At 36.5% G+C, this 17,154-nt stretch overlaps 1 protein-coding gene across 1 annotated transcript in view; it reads left to right on the top strand.

Annotated features, from left to right (window-relative positions):
• LOC111509275 (uncharacterized) overlaps nucleotides 1-17,154 on the top strand; it is a 51,517-nt gene that overhangs the window by 279 nt on the left and 34,084 nt on the right. The window contains exon 2 of the mRNA XM_074175681.1: nucleotides 10,146-10,256. Coding sequence (XP_074031782.1) covers nucleotides 10,146-10,256 — 111 coding nt within the window. The remainder of the gene's footprint in view (nucleotides 1-10,145; nucleotides 10,257-17,154) is intronic.

Below are 17,154 nucleotides of genomic sequence, written 5' to 3'. Positions count from 1 at the left end.
AATGAGTTCTTATTGTTATTTTGGTTTGTCATTAGAATAGTCTTTATTTTAAACGCAAAGAGCTTGTTGTAATGGTTGTTTTGATTTTTATTATGATATTCGCAAATAATGATTTGATGTATTCTGTACAATGCTGAGTTATTTTAAAATTGAAAAGCATAATTGATAGTTTGTTTTCAAAGCTTTAGTATTAAAATAGATTTTACATATTAGTGTCCGGTTTTAAAATAACTGAAATAATTTTTATGGTTACATGTCAAAGTTATTTGTTGACAGTTGACTAAACATTGTTTTAGTTTTATAAAAAAATACTAATTTTTTTCGAAATAATAAATGAATTAGTGTTTCAATTTGGGCAACTCCAGAAAAGAGATCACTGCAAAAATATTCATAAATATATGAACTACCTAGACGGTGAATTTTCAAGTTACAAATAATATGAAGTGATACATGATTAGAAAAAAAAACTTAATTACCTTACAGCTATTCATAGCACTTTTTTCAAATGTTAATCATTAACTTTTTGCTATTCTCACCCTATATTTATTGAAATATTTTATTGTATTTTCATTTAAAAGAGAAAAATTAAACAAATTCACTTATTGTGTATAATGTTTTTTATTCTTCTATACTATTTTTTCAATATGATTTCGATTTTTTAAATGTTAGGAGTATTACAAACTCGCCTTCTCAATTTTAACATATTATATAAAATGATAGATCCCAAAATTGTCAATATTATTAAATGCCTCAGTTACGTAAAATTGCACTTTTGTCGTACAAAATTTTAATTCAAAAACGTCACCAATTATGAAACAAAACTATGTATTTTTGACGTCTACTCATATATCTTCTTTCTTATATTTATTGAAGTAATTTCTGGGTAGATAGATATAAATGTTTTCCACATACACAAAGTACACTGAAAGAAAAATACGAAATCATAATTTTTTTCTTTAACAGCCTTTACACATATTTTGAGGTAACGTATATAAAGTCATTTTAAACATTATTTTTCATGGTATTTTTTTCGTGTCATCAAAAAATCTGATAAGATGTCCATTTATATGCATTATTTGAATACCTATGTTACGTGTCTCTCAATTAAATTAAATTTAACTTTTTCATTCTTATATTTGACATACGGTGCCTTAAAACGCGGTTGAATCCATTCCATGTAACAACGAATTTTTGAATATCACAAAATTGTTCAAATGGAAATTATTATTCATTGGTTCTCTCAAACGAGACGGCTTGGAAAACTCAAGAGCGTTTTCCATTGGTAAAACTGGAGCGCATGTTTGAGCTTCATTTGTTCATACATTAATAAAGGATAGAAATAATACACTGAATGTGCACTAGTATTTCTAACGGAAATCGCTATAACAATATGTTCACTATAGAAATTGACCACCAGAACGTTGATATATATCATTGCAACTTTAAATAGTGATTAATAGGTCAGTTTTTCCATTTTGCGTGACAAATAATAACTGCCTCCTTACATTCGGTACTTTGTTTCTCTGAATTTGATTACGACTATTTTTGCCAGATCTGTTTCTGGTTGAGTAGATATATGATTTAAAGATATTAAAGATAAAATCAATTTTTTTAAATGAAAATATTATGAAATTGTCTCAAAGCTATTTTCCGCGTTTCTTGGCCGTGGTCTGCAGGTTTTTATGGCTGACGTTTCGTCTTCACTGTTGTAGACATAAAGAGGTAATGGTCGAAATGATCTAGAGCATTTTTATCAGTATATAAGAATTAACCGAATAGAAAGCGGTCCTTCAGTTTGTATCAAAGTATAATCCTAGGATTTTTAGAAGAATTTGGATTATCTTAATATTGAAAATAAGGAACAAAACATATCTCACCCTTTCGAAAACACAAATACCCTGAATGATTACTTTGCAGATAATGTCCCACAAATAGACAAATGCCATATAACTGAAAAGTATAGTCACAGATTTAGTGATATTAACAACCCTCCGATCTTTAATTCTTCTCCAGTAAATTGCAATGAAGTAGAAATTATGAATTATGGAAACAATAAAATGTAATTCTGGTGGTTTAGATGCCGTTGATATTGAAATGATAGCGTTGACCCTTCTTTACCTGATAATTACATGATACATTTTGTTCCTACGTCAAGGTCTTTTTCCCAATTTTTGGAAAGTGTTGCGAATCATTCCGCAACACTTTCACTCAACAGATTGAGTGAAAGAGCCGTTTTGTTTTTTGAGAACTATTCGTCCAATCGAATACAAACTACTGAAATTGAAGAAAATATTTCAGGATATCGTTCCATTACAAGTGTTGTCCTGCAAAGAATTATGTTAGGTCCCTTGTTGTTTCCTGAATATACTTCTTAGTCTCACAAAAATGTCGAATTTGGCAGAATACCAGAATGTGCAGATGATACGCAAGTATTTGCGTGTCTTTTGAACGCGAGAAAATAGATATATAGCATGCCAGGCAATCAATTTTGATTCACATAGAATCTCTCAAGTAACCACTTGAGAGAGTACAGCACAAACTCAAATTTAATGAGACAAAAATGAAAATGATGACTTTTGAGAATGTAAAAATCGAAACTTTTGGCAGTGAAAATCTTCAGGATTTAACTTGATATATAATAAAACACATGCACTATCCGACTGTTGCAAGAAACTTCTATTCGATCAAAACTTATGGTAAATCAAAAGTCTTTTATTGTCATAAAGACATATTGAATGCAAATGAACTGCAAATAATTGTTTCTCTGCTATTATCCAGCCTATCTACTGGTCAGCCTGAAAAAGCGTGCACAAAAAATACATAAAACTTCACTGAAATATTGTTACAATCTAAGAAAATATGATCACTTCATTGAGTTTATCATAGTACCGAGTGAGCTCAACTTGCACATTCGTCTATCCCGAATGAGTATACCGATAACATACATGTACCTTTTACTGCTATTAAGGAATGATGAAGAACTGTTTCTCCCGAGACATGAACTTTGAGGTGATGTGGGAATCGCTCTGAAATGCATTCCTTCTGAAAGTGATAATCTCTGTTTGAACTCAAGCCTGACCAAATATTATAGTGAAGCGAGGCCTCTAGAGTTGCTGTTTGAGGTATCAAAAGCCTTACGGTAATCGATTCAGAGGATAGAGAGGTTAAGCTTGTTCGGGTCATCTTCGTTTTCATCAATTTGGAGCCCAGCTCCCTTACCCTTTCAGCTGATTTTCATCAGAAAGACAAATCGGTTCATGACTAAGGAGATGTTGACGGGATGAAACGTCCTCAGACATCAGTACCGCCGTTCACGGGGTACCCCTACCTGGCTGAGGTGGGATGGATGAAAAATCTATACGTCCGTTAACGGGGAACATGAAGGCCTCATTCGACAGAGTGTCGGGGCCTTCTATATCGGGGAGGGTCGTCTGCAGCATACTCTATAGTTTCCCTAACTAACGGATTTTCGTGAGTTTCCGCACTATCAAAAACTTGCCAATTCCTCAAATGAATGGGCTGCTAAATGATGATGACAGGCTTGAACATCGTATTATAGATGGTAATTTTGTTTTTGAGACTCATTTTTGATTTCTTGTTGATCAGAGGGTACAGACTAGCTATCCGACCCTCGATCTTTGTTTTAACGCACATAATGTGCTGGTTCCAGTTGAGCCTACAGTCTATTAGAAGGCCGAGGTACTTTATCCGCGCTTGCCAGTCGATCTCTCTTTCAGATATTCTCACTTTTCTGGCCGGAGAAGATAGCAACCTTTCCATTGTTATCGCCTGAGTGAGGTTAAGCTTATAGTGTTCTGCGTTAGCTTATATCGATGAGCAGGTTGTCTTCACAGCCAGCAACTCTACTCATTGACCCTCTCTGTTCATAAATACTGTCGTAAACAACTTATAACATGAATTCGAATATGTTATCGGTCTGTAATTTTTAGGAATCGGCAAATCTTCGTTTTAGGGTTTTTCCACCAATAAGTTTTCTTCCCATCAGGGACAGTGCAGTTCATTGAGCTCAGGCGGTTGATGCTCTCTATAATGAAAACTTTGAACTGCACTATGTTTGAAGTGTCCAGTCATAATACAGACAGTGACTCCATTCACTCATATATTTTCTAACAGAAGGATTTCCTGATCAGCGGTTGGAAGCTTAAGCACAACACGCGGAATCTCTTGAAATTAGAGAGAGAGTTTCTGGCGGAATTTGAGGTTTTTTACGATACTTCTTGCTCGCCTAACTAGTTACTTTTTAGCAGCCACTTGCATTCATTCGTATTCCATCATGTAAGGCCTGTCGGCCGCCTTATAATCCATCACAGCCTCATGTTGTCTTGTCGACTTGATCTCAGTTTCCATCTTGTGCATCAGTGCTTCAAACTTCCTAACCGCAGGGCCGAAATTCTGTCTTTCCGATTCGGAAAGCAACTGAATGGTTTTGTTTCTGTAAGAACATCATGAACCTCTGTATTAGATCGCGAGATTATCCAATTATGGTGCGTGGTCCTGTGGAGCACCCTTCGTGTTCTGATTGTTTCGACTGGTGGAATGAGAATTCTCTCCAGCCGGGTGGTAGAATCGCTACTTCTACCACTTCCTTAGCAGGCCTGCCATCAACTATGTATTCCACACCACAGAAACGTATACTAGCTATTCGCGCGGGCTCATTCACTACTCTCATAATAATGCATAAGGCTCTGCCTTAGGTCGTGCCTGCACTCAAACCATCCATTGTCGCTTAGGTCGTTGTCTGTTGGCTGTCTGTTGCAGCCCATCACCTTGCTGTTGACCTCTGATTCGAAGGGGTCGGTTGTGGAGGCTTCTTTTTTTGCAATATATCGCTAACCCTATCAGGGGGTTGCAAGGGTCATAGGTTTTATCTTCTTCCCTGCGCGTCTCGGCTGCCGTTTTGCACCAGTTGCTTGGGGTGAGTAGTGGCGTAACTGACCAGCTTCAGATGACGAAGAATCATCCGTTATACCCAAGAAGAGCATGAAAATATGTTACATCTCCCACTTATTAGGCTACACCTCTCATGTCTGCTTACAAAAAATATTTGTATATATTATTGTTTATTCATTTATTACTTTCCTCCACCATATTTCTTTCGACAACAGAATCATTTGGTTTCTCTATTTCTCAACCACATAATATCGATTGAAAATTCATTGTGTTGTTGGTTCTTGTGTTGAGTTATTCCTGTTGAACCTCCTGCAGAGGTTGCTTGAAAACCACTATGTTTGACATTCATCACGGCGCTTCTACTATGAGACCTCAAGGTAAATGACATGATAACTGCAGTTGCCAATAGACCATATGTAGCAACAAACTAGGAAAAAAGTGTTCATATTCTACGACTTCAACGGAATAGTACTTGTTTTGGATAACTGATCATGTAGACGTTTCTATTAATACTGCTTTATGGCATATAAGTCAAAGTTTGCATTGAATCGCTGATTTTTCTTCATGAACAACAACATATTATTCTTATTCATAATCTAGAGTGTATACAAACATTCCAGCATAAGCAATATTCAGCCTAATGAGTAAATTGAATAGATGCAGAGAGATTGGATGAATCCAACCTCATACACAAGTCAATAAAGATATTCTCGGACATTCATGCGGCATTGGAAGCTCTTGGCTCCTACCGAGCAACATCTAAATTGGTAGCAAATTGTCAAACACAACTCTCCTCGTTAGGAAGACTTAACAGATTGTCTCTGGTCTGGATTCCTGGCCATACTGGCCTGGAAGGCAATGAGGCTGCTGACTCCCTTGCAAAAGAGAGTGCTGCAAGCAGCTTCATCGGACCAGAACCTGTCATTGGCATCGCTTTGGGCTTTGCCAAACAAACATTGAACACCTGGATGGCAAGAAGATTTATAGACTTCTGGCAGAATCTTCCAGGATTGGCTTACTCCAGGGCGTTTATTCACCCTTCGAAGCTTGATACCAAACAGTTCTTGGACTACAGTAAGGATGAACTACGATGTCTAACAGGCCTTCTTACAGGTCACTGTCATTTGAATAATCATATGCAGAGACTTGGACTGTCGAAAGACAGTGTGTGTCGCCTCTGTTTGGAAAATGATGAAACAGCAATGCATATACTTTGTGCCTACCCCGCTGGGGTAGGCAGAGTTCGGCAGACCCATACTCTCACCATCTAACCTGAAAGACCAGTCACCATACAAACTAATCGGCTTCGTTAAGAAACTGGGTTTAATTGGTGAATAGGTGTGAGCCACAATAAACCCTTGCGGGGTGCAGTGGAGGGTACAATAGATCCACTCACTTCAGACCTAACCTAACCTAAATTGAATAGATCCGTACTAACGTTGTAACAATATCGAAGAACTCCAGATATCTAACTAACTGTGTACGGTTTTCGATTATATGTTTCTATATTTTCTATAATTTTAATTATATGTTTAAACACTGCCCCCTTTGTGTCAAAAATTTCTGAATTCAGATCTACACAGTTATTTTACTAATTATAATATTTACACTTGGGGTCACGAATCATTACACATGCGTCATCAATAAACTACGAAATAAAACACATACTTTTATGTGGCATCTTTTTCTTTCACAACTGAAAAACGAAACAACACAGTTAATTTTTACGTTCATTTAACGAACCCTTTTACTGTATGCTTCGAAGAAAGACAGCTATACAAACATGAGTTGAAATTCAAATGATGACGAATTACTACAGTTTGACATTTCGATTTTTTTATTGAAAAGTTTTACAGTTTGAACTGTTTGATATTGTCTACACAATAACGAATACTACGGGTGTTTCACGTCTCATTAAGTAATGTTTATACAGTAATTATAAATTCAAAATCAAATTAGGAATGTATCTGTTTAACGTTCCGCATACTGGAATTTTCAATTTCTTACATATCTGAGTGGGAATATGTATATAGAACGTAATATATGAAATGCTAATAATTTTTATGAAATGTAGATAACGTTAGTTACAAATAAAAGTGGTATAAAAACATAGGAAGTTTTAATTCTCATTTTTCATGACGATCTCCTATAACGTAGTAACGGCTACACTCATCTGTCTATTAAAATTATTCGTATTGATTTTGTATTTTTGTTGTCTCAGTGCATTATGAGTTTTATTCTCATATTCATAAATATTCCTTGACATTTTTGGGTTTATTGGAGACAGTCAAGGCCAGCTGGTCTTCATTCCAGTTTATTGTCAATGATAAATTCCACAGAGGTCTCATGCTCTTGCATAGAGCATGATAATTATAACATGCCTTGTTATTATAAACAGAAAAAGTTTACCTTAGGATAATTATTAACGAATATGTTTCAATTTACCGATTTGTAATAATTCTGAAAACAATTTTATTTGTGTACATCATTTTTTCTCATTGATCATGAAACGAGAACTTCGTTAATTCGTTCATTAAAAATGGACTTTGATCGGTTCCCTGTGGTATTTTTTTAATATCTACTTCATTTTTCTCATCTCACGTTCCCAAACCCGTTATGAAATTACGTAACACACGAGTTGAGATTTATATCTAGTGTCATAAAATGCATGTGAAGGTTAATGCATGAAATATTATATTATGATATATCTATGAGTACATATCTCTAAAAATAGGGTTGCTCTCATTTACCAATTCCATTTGTTAAACGAAGTCTAAAATCAGATTAATAAAAAAATTGTTTGATCAAGATCAATTCTATCCAACGTATTTTTTCATTATGAATCACTTTTTTCCTATCTTGAGTACCTGGAATTGAAAAAATCCCCAATCAGCGGACAAATTTGGAAACAACTTAATGTTTATTTGATAACCATTTTGTAATTAATCATCGTATCACTAATTTTAGTACGATCATAATATGATCTACGATTGAAACCGGAATAAATATAATTTAAAAAACTAAAAAACACGCCTTTAGAGAACATCGAACTGAAAAGTTAAACATATATTTTTTAAATAAGCTTAAAACAATAACGAATGATAAATACTAGTATTATTGTGAAAAAAGCGACGGGCGCTTGATATACAAAAAATATGGCACAAAGCGCCCACGCTTTTTTCACAATACTACTAGTACTTTTCGTTCGTTATTGTTTTAAGCTTATTAAAAAAAAAATTTAACTTATCAGTTCGATGTTCTTTAAAAGCGTACAGACTTCCCATACCTAACTCAGCATTACTCACGGAGTCCATTTTTTATAATGGTAGAAAATTATTCAATCACTTACCTACTAGTACATATAGAGGGTTTTCCAATAAGGACTTGACAATTTTTTTTTTGAATAAAACACAAACCATTTGAGATATTTCCAAAACTTTATGATCGACTTGAAATACAATTAAAATATTCATGAATGGAACTCGACTTCGTTCATATGGCCACCGCGGGCACGTCGGCCACCGCGGGCACATTTCGGCCGTAACGGCCGCTATTTCGCGTTCAATGTTGGCTCTGAGTTTTTCCAACGTCGTCGGCTTGTTGGCATAGACCAATGATTTGACGTAGCCCCAAAGAAAAAAGTCTACCGGTGTTAAATCGCACGAACGAGGTGGCCAATTGACTGGTCCATTTCTGGAGATAACATGCTCATCAAACTTACTCTTCAATAAATCGATTGTAACGTGTGCTGCGTGGCTTGTGACACCGTCCTGTTGAAACCACATGTCGTCCAAGTCCATGTTCTCCAATTCGTCCCAAAAATAATCGGTAATCATGGCGCGATAACGATCGCCATTCACAGTAACGTGACGATCGTTATTGTCGACGAAAAAATATGGCCCAATGATGTCGCCGGCATGCAAACCGCACCAAACAGTTATTTTTTGTGGATGCAGTGGTGATTCATGAATCACATGTTGATTTTCACTAGAACAATAACGCATATTTTGCTTATTGACGAACCCATTGAGCCAAAAATGAGCTTCGTCATTGAAGATGATTTTGCGATGAAATTCATCATCTTGGCGCATCTTCTCCAGAGCAATCGGAGAACGTACGTCGCGTCAAGTGGTCCATCGGCTTCAATTCTTGAGTCAGTTTGATCTGATGGCTGTAAACCAAGATCTTTACGCAAAATTCGCCATAAAGTGGTCTTGGCGATGCCCCCAGTTGTTAAGAACGCCGCGGAATCGACTGATTTGGATTGTTTGCTACGGACGCCTGAACGGCAGCGATATTTTCGTGACTTCGACCAACTCGTTGTCTCACTGGCACGGCAGCATCACACAATGAATATGTAGACTCAAATTTTTGCACTAAACTTGTTATTGCTTGTCTACTAGGGCAAGCATAACGACCGAAAATTGGAGTCAACGCTCTTAAAGTTGCGGTCACTTAGGTCACTTACTCCGAATTTCGGTAGTGCATTTTTATAATTTGCATACGTTGTTCGTTCGTGTACTTTACCATGATGAAAATGTTGAGTTTACTGAAGCAAAGGAAAGTGACAGTTATATGATCAGTGAAATAGTGCGTTCACAAATTAAATTCAAAGTTGTCAAGTACCTATTGGAATTATAAGGTCTGCAAATCTGGCCAACGTACAATTTATGAAAGCAGTTAGAAATTTGCTAGCTGATAGACCCTATTATAGTCTACAAGAGTATTTTAATGAATCATTAAAAAAAGTGTATTCCTATTTATTTTATTGTATTTGTACTTGTTTTATTCAAACTGTGAAATACCAGTTTTTATCTATACACCATTAGTTATGTTTATATTTATACTTATATACATTTTTGTCAATGGGATGCAAAATCTTCTGACAATAAAGTATATTTTGATTTGATTTGTTATTTATTCCCAATAAAAGTCAAGTTATTATTATTATCAAATTACATTTTTTATTAGGCAAATAACTTCCACTTGCCCCAATTATTTTTTTCTGTAAATTTTTCGAAAATGCAGAAAAATAACTTTTATTATATGACGTATTACAACTGATAATTTCTTATTTTCGAGATCAATCGATACTGAAATGAATCGTTAGGTAGGAATACTCCAGATCTGGATCTAGATGTGATGAATTGAATTTTTCATCATCTATTAATGTTCTCTTATACTTCATTTCATTTTGAACCAACGAATTGATCCTTATTTCATTTATTTTTCAGAAAGAATCGTTGTCAGATGTACAACTCCATTTAGCTGCTTTGAATGGAGACTTGACGTTACTCAGGCGAATTTTGGACAGTGGAAAAGTTCACGTAGATTCAAGAGACAAGGTAAATTGATTACATGAAAAATATTTAAAAATTTCAATGAAGTGATAAGAAGTTCAGAATTCAGTAAAGCGGCCTACACACGTTACGATTTTTCGTACTGCATGTTGAACTGCAAATTGTAAAGAAAATCGTACGACATGCAGTACAGCCATGTTTCATCCATACCTCAACACGTACTGCCGATGCCGAGGTTTAGATTCCAATCTTTCAAAAGTCACGTCTGAAGGAAGTTCTTATATTGTTTATTTTCTTTTTCATTACTTCTTGAGATTCGTTTGGGAACAAACTCTTTAAATTTTGTGAATAAAATATCGTAACTTAAATTTCTCTTTATTTTACATCCCACAGGCAACTGTTTTCTTTGTATACAGCAATGAACTCTTCCCAGAACGTCTTATTTTTCATATCCATTATAATGATATGAAATATATAAAACCCTTTTCCCTAAATGATTTGCTTTAAACGATATGAAATTGTAACTGCCACAGCAATAAGCTCCACACGTTCCAACTTGTCTACAACCCCACCCCAGACACGACCGTTGATACGATATTTTATGGAAGCTCCGTGCTGTGAACGATTCGACGACTGCATATTGCAAAACACCCAATTTGCCTACACACGTTATGATTTATCGTTACTGCGGCAGTACCGATGCATATCGTACTGCAAGCAGTACGAAAAATGGTAACGTGTCTAGGCCGTTTAAGAGGTACGGTGAGTCAGTCATCTTGATAAAGGATGATAAGCTTGTCATATGTCATGCTGCTGAGCAAGAGATTAGAGATCTTATAATGGACATAGCATCCAAACATTATCCGCACCAAAAGATAGCTGCAATGCAACATCCTAATTTTCTCTAAATATAAGATTGCTGACTGGTAATTTCATTCATCTCGGTAGTAGTACTGGATATGCACTTCGTTCTGTAGAAGTTGGACGAGAAAATTCAATACCGAAATTTTCTACTCAGTTTGGATTTTTGTCTGATTCAATGACATGACAGATTGTCAACCTAATATACCTGATAATGATTAGGTTCTATGTAGTTCTATAAAATCTATTATTTCTTCATTATCATCTTCGATACAAAAGTTTAAGGTAACGTTGTCAAAGTGACAAAGTACGGACTTCTGCTAATCATTGTTACTTTGAACATGATTGATCTAAGAGTTATGATTCACCAATCACAATTTCAATGGAGACACAATGTACCGGCCATTAGAGTTGAATCGAGAAACCTACTCTTCATAGACATCTCAATGACCTTCGAGTATGGTACAAATGTTTTTTTTATAAAAGTTGGTAGACTTCATAATCCTTTCTCAAAAGGTATATACTTGAAATACATCTCTCTTTCATGTACTGCGTTCAGTCGCTAGTGGGTGCTTTGTTCACTCACTCGAATTGACTGCCGTGTTGGTCGGTGGTTCAAGCCCTAGTCTGAACGATCGATCTTCACTTGCTACCGTCCAACCCGTGATAGGAATCACACGTTAAAAGGTAAGATCTCGTTAATCCTTAGCTCGCACAAGTTTCGACTTCTGAGGGTTGTCGTTCGTAGGGGTGCGACAGCTGGTTAACGGAAAAACAGATTTTAAACAGACAGACAGACAGACAGATTTTTGAAAAAAATGGAGGTATAGTACCATCGTTGAATGGCATCCCAACGATGGCTTAATCCTAAGGTGTGTGTATCCGTGCCGAGAGGATGAATGACACTGAGCCTATCAGCTGTCTCTACGGAACCTTCGAGATACCGGGCGCCGTCTCGTCGTAGCATCGCCTTGTCACGGTAATGCGGGGCTCTGCCGTGATTGACCTTCTTTCCCTAGCTACTCGTGGGACCTTTATGGACAGAGTAAACTTAAAAATTCTTTCTGACGCTGAGTCTATAGTGGAGATGGATGTCGAGCTTACGACTCCAACTGACCTCCCTGTAAACTTAGATCAGAAGCGAGTCTACAGAGGAGATGGATGTCGAGTTTACGACTCCAACTGATCTTCCTGTAAAATTTACTCCAGGAGCGAGTCTTCAGAGGAGATGGATGTCGAGTTTACGACTCCAACTGACCTCCCTGTGAATTTAATTCAGGAGCGAGTTTCCAGAGGAGGTGAATGTCGAGTTTACGACTTCAACGGACCTCCCTGTGAATTTAGTTCAGGAGCGAGTCTACAGAGGAGATGGATGTCGAGTTACGACTCCAACTGACCTCGCTGTAAATTTAGTTCAGGAGCGAGTCTACAGAGGAGATGGATGTCGAGTTTTAGACTCCAACGGACCTCTCTGTAAATTCAGTTCAGGAGCGAGTCTACAGAGCAGATGGATATCGAGTTTACGACTCGAACTGACCTCCTTGTTGATTTAATCCAGGAACGAGTCTACAGAGGAGATGGACGTCGAGTTTACGACTCCAATTGACCTCCCTGTAAATTTAGCTCAGGAGCGAGAGCTGCGGCGTATGCAGAATCTGTCTCAGGTGGGGGAACTAACTCTCCATGAGCAGGTTAGCAAACGTCTGCGCTCAAGTGAGGTTTCACCAAAACCAGAGGCAAAAAAGCCCTGCACGTCTGAATCTAAGGCATCGTCAGGTGTAGCTGACGTGCAAAAACCCTCATATGGGAAGGTTGTGTGGGTATCAAGGTGGGAATCTTGTAACTTGACTATCCGACTACCTCATTAACAGATCATATACTTTGTGCCTGCCCCGCTGGGGACCGAATCAGGTCTTTAGAGTTCGGCAGAGCCGAATTCTCACCATCTGACCTGAAAGACCACTCACCATACAAACTAATCGGCTTCGTTAAGAAGCTGGGTTTGTTTGGCCGAGTGAGAATAGGTGTGAGCCACAATAAACCCTTGCGGGTTGCGGTGGAGGGTCGAATAGACCCACTCACTTTGGACCTAACCTAACCTGAATCTAGCTAAGACTCTGGCCATTTCCTTCATGAGCTGATAGACCTGGAAAGGAAAGCAGGGTTGTCTGGTAGAGCTATCGAATGGTCTACTCAATTCACATACTTGTGTCCCATTGATTTGCTTTGACACACTTGCAAGTCAAGTAAGGAGCTGTTTGAATAGAAGGATAAGTAGATTAATCTCTTACTCATCAAAATACCAAGTTGAGTCTGAAGAACAGGATGATAATTTTTAGAAATTGATATTTAAACCTTTAAGCTTGTATACTTTGGGAATCTGTTGTTGCATGAATAAATCCCCTGAAGACTTCAGGGAAGAGCATGGTTGACAAAACGAACATTTTCAAACCTTCTTCAAACCTCTGTGGAGTAACATTCCGATCTGGATACAACATCAATGGTTTAGAACAAGAACCATTGCTTTGTTTTTTATTTATATCATCGTTTTTATGTTATTAGAATTTCTGTTTGTGTTCTCCTAGGAGATACCTTTGTTTTTCGTAGATTTTGATTGAGTCAGTGACAATTTTTTGTAAATCCTTTATAACAAACGACATTACGTTCGTAAACTATACTGAAAAAAGTATTTTGTACTTACATATTTCTTGTCTAGGAATATTCCAATTTTCAAAATTTTATTTTCAAAATCGAAACCGGCTGTATATAAATTGGATTAATAATAATGGCCTAACAACTTTCCTCTATGAACTTTGGAATGCGATAATTGGCATAATAATTCATGTAAATTTCCAAGATGTCTTGATAATTTTGAATAACATTAACGAACGTACTTCCTTTTAGTAACAGAGTGTGAACAAATATTAAACAAACAATATGGTAGCATTTCTATTATAGTAGAAATTAAACTAAACACCAGACGGTGAAATCTGTTGAAAACGTTAGTAAACAATAAATGAACACAGTCGTTGTTACAAGTAATATGAATAGAATAAGGAATGCCAATGATTTCTGATAAACTATCGAGCTAAAACTTTGGTAAGGAGTTACCACTTTGAATTTTTTCCCTGTATCTCTTGAACTCGACTAGGTGTTTAACTGTACAATATGGTGAACATGTATACATCCTAAGTAGTAAATCTGTTCAATTCTAAGAGAGAGTAGGTTATATTTTCGTGAACTGAAACAAATCATTTTCATTGAAATCTTGAGTTTGACACTTTTTTCAATAACAAAAAATAATTCTTTTCACGTGGAATTAAAAACACACAATGTAATTTGATTTTACCAAATGAAATTATTAATGATCTTCAAGTTAATGAAAGACATTTCAATTAGCGGTTTCATTGTGTCATATTTTGAAATTAATAGTCGTCAATAATTGCCTTAAAAGTGGTACAAATTGCTGAATTTTGACCAAAAAAACCGTCGCATGAGCATCGCTCAGGAATTGTTGAATGACGATCCAGATTTGCTCAAAAGGATCATAACTGGTAACAAATCCATGGTATATGGTTATGAGATCGAAACCAAAGTACAATCGTCCCAATGGAATAGCCCACGAGAGCCAAGACCAAAAAAGAACGCAAAGTTATCTCAAATGGCAAGGTTTTGCTCACTGTTTTCTTCGATTACACTTGTTTCGTCATACCATTTGGATTCCAGGACATCGGCTACGGAGGCACATTTTCACCGGCAGTAGAAGGTTGCATTCTTAACGAGGATCTAGAAGTGATTTCGAATTGAGGTGAAAGTAACCCGGTTCAATTCAGTGCCACAAAAACCCAGGCAACCATTTTTTTCCGAACCGGATATAATAATGTCAGGTCAGACAATTCCGCTTTCTGCTTCGATAAGTTTGTTTGGGGGTTAAAATGGACACCAATATGTCTTGGCACAATCATGTTGCTGAAATTGCAAAGGCTGCTTCTCAAAGGCTTGGAACACTATTCCGAACCAGGAAACTATACACACCTCAGTAACTTTTAATGCTTTAAAAAGCTCAGCTGAGACCTTCTTTGGAGTATTGTTCTCATGTATGGATCTCTCCTCCCAAACATACCCTGAAGTTGCTGGATTCCATCCAGAAAAGAGCCAACCGCCTGATTGAAGACGATAACATCACGTGCAACCTTGATAGCCTGGAACACCGAAGAAAGGTTACCGATTTGCCTCTCTTCTGTAGATACTTTCAAGAGAGGTGTTCAAGTTACTTGGCACATTTGATTCCACTAAGAGCGGTACATATCAGAAATACGCGACGGACTGTGGCTGCTGAAAGTTTTGAGGTTCAACTCAGTACACCTCGAACTTCACTGTTCAGGAACTCTTTCATCTGGAGAACTGCGTTTATGTGGAATAAACTTCCTGAGAACGTTTTTCCAAATGGATTTAATCTCCAGCGATTCAAATCCAATGTGAATCGCTACTTTCGCACAGACACCGCTCTGAGAGCGCCTTTAAGATATTCCTCTAGTGCTTGGGTTTTGTCAAAAAAAAAATTATTTCAATTTATTAGTTCTGAAGTCTGATCGGGAAATAAAATAGGTGGTTGTGAAATAAATTGTATTCTCATGACAAGACAAATCATGTCTCATACTAACTTGGCTTGGATTAGTTTATTCTTGTCAGTGACTTGTTTCAACGCGAAACAGTCTTTTTTTTACAAATTCATTATCTTTTTTTATAGATGATGACTCTGGTTCCATCATTGTATCTATCTAATTCTAATAGTTATCTGGTGATAAATGTTTAGGTTTATAGTTTGCCAAAGGAAGAAAGTGGATACAGGGCAATTTTTGAAAAATGAATAAAATAAATTCTATGAATAGTTAGCTAATCCACCATGAAATTGGCAAAAAGTGATGAAAACATTATAATGGAATTCAAGTTAGAGCTACTATTTTTTTCTTGTGAAAGGACGAAGAAGTAGAAAACCAAAAACGTGAGTGTTCTATTCGACTTGTCACGAGCTTTCGACACTGTTGATCACGATTTACTTTTGAGCAAGCTGTTTTGTTTAGAAATTCGTGGCTCATCTCTGGGCTGGTTGAGATCTTATATGGATTGCAGAACGCAAACTGTGAGGGTTAAACTGGAAACTGGAACCTTCCACTCTAGAACCTGTGTCGTTTCCACCGGTGTTCCCCAGGGTAGCGTCCTAGGACCTATTCTCTTTCTTTTATTCGTAAATGACCTCAACAACAGTAATCGTCAACATTGTACAGTGCAATTTTCCGACGATTCTTCGTTCATTCTGAAGTCTTCGGATTATGAGGGATTGTCGAGTCAGGCCAATCAATTAGCAACTGCTAATATGCAAAAATATTGTTCTCAAAATGGTCTCATTCTGAACAGCTCAAAAACTAATACAATCGTCTTTTCATTACATGAGAATGATCGCAGTGTTCTAGTCAAAATAAATGGCAAGTCAATACAACAAACCTCATCTGTAAATTTTTTAGGTTTCAACATTGATGATTAACTCTCTTGGAGCAAGCACATTGATTATATTTTGAGTAAAATGTCGAAACATTGTTTTGTAATTCGTAATCTCCGTAATTTTGTTCCATTGAATATAATGAAGAGCTATTACTAAGCTTATATTCAATCTTCATTCAGTTATTGTCTGATCAACTTTGGTAACTGTACAAGAATAAACGAATTACTAATAGCTCAAAAAAAGGTAGTGAGAACAATGTGTTTTAAAAAATATGATGACTCATGTAGGGAGCTGTTTACCGATTTGGATATTCTAACTATTATTTCACTATATATATATTCAACTGTGTTGTTTATGTCAAAACTCATCTCGACAAATTTGAATCAACAGATAATCTTCGGCTCGCCACAGGATATACGTTAAGATCTAACTATAATTTTTTTGTTATCCACCATAAATTGACGAAAGCAGCAAACGGCCCTCTAATTATGCCCATCAAGTTATACAACAAACTACCTATCTCTCTTAAACAGCTATTAAACCTGCATTCCTTCAAAAAAAATGTTAATAAACTGTTAC

Source organism: Leptinotarsa decemlineata, unplaced genomic scaffold, assembly GCF_025532065.1.
Source record: "Leptinotarsa decemlineata unplaced genomic scaffold, Ldec_3_MD MMD2_tig00001064_RagTag_RagTag, whole genome shotgun sequence".
NCBI lineage: Eukaryota > Metazoa > Arthropoda > Insecta > Coleoptera > Chrysomelidae > Leptinotarsa > Leptinotarsa decemlineata.
Note: the sequence above shows the minus strand (reverse complement) of the source record. Positions and strands in the feature narration are given on the sequence as shown.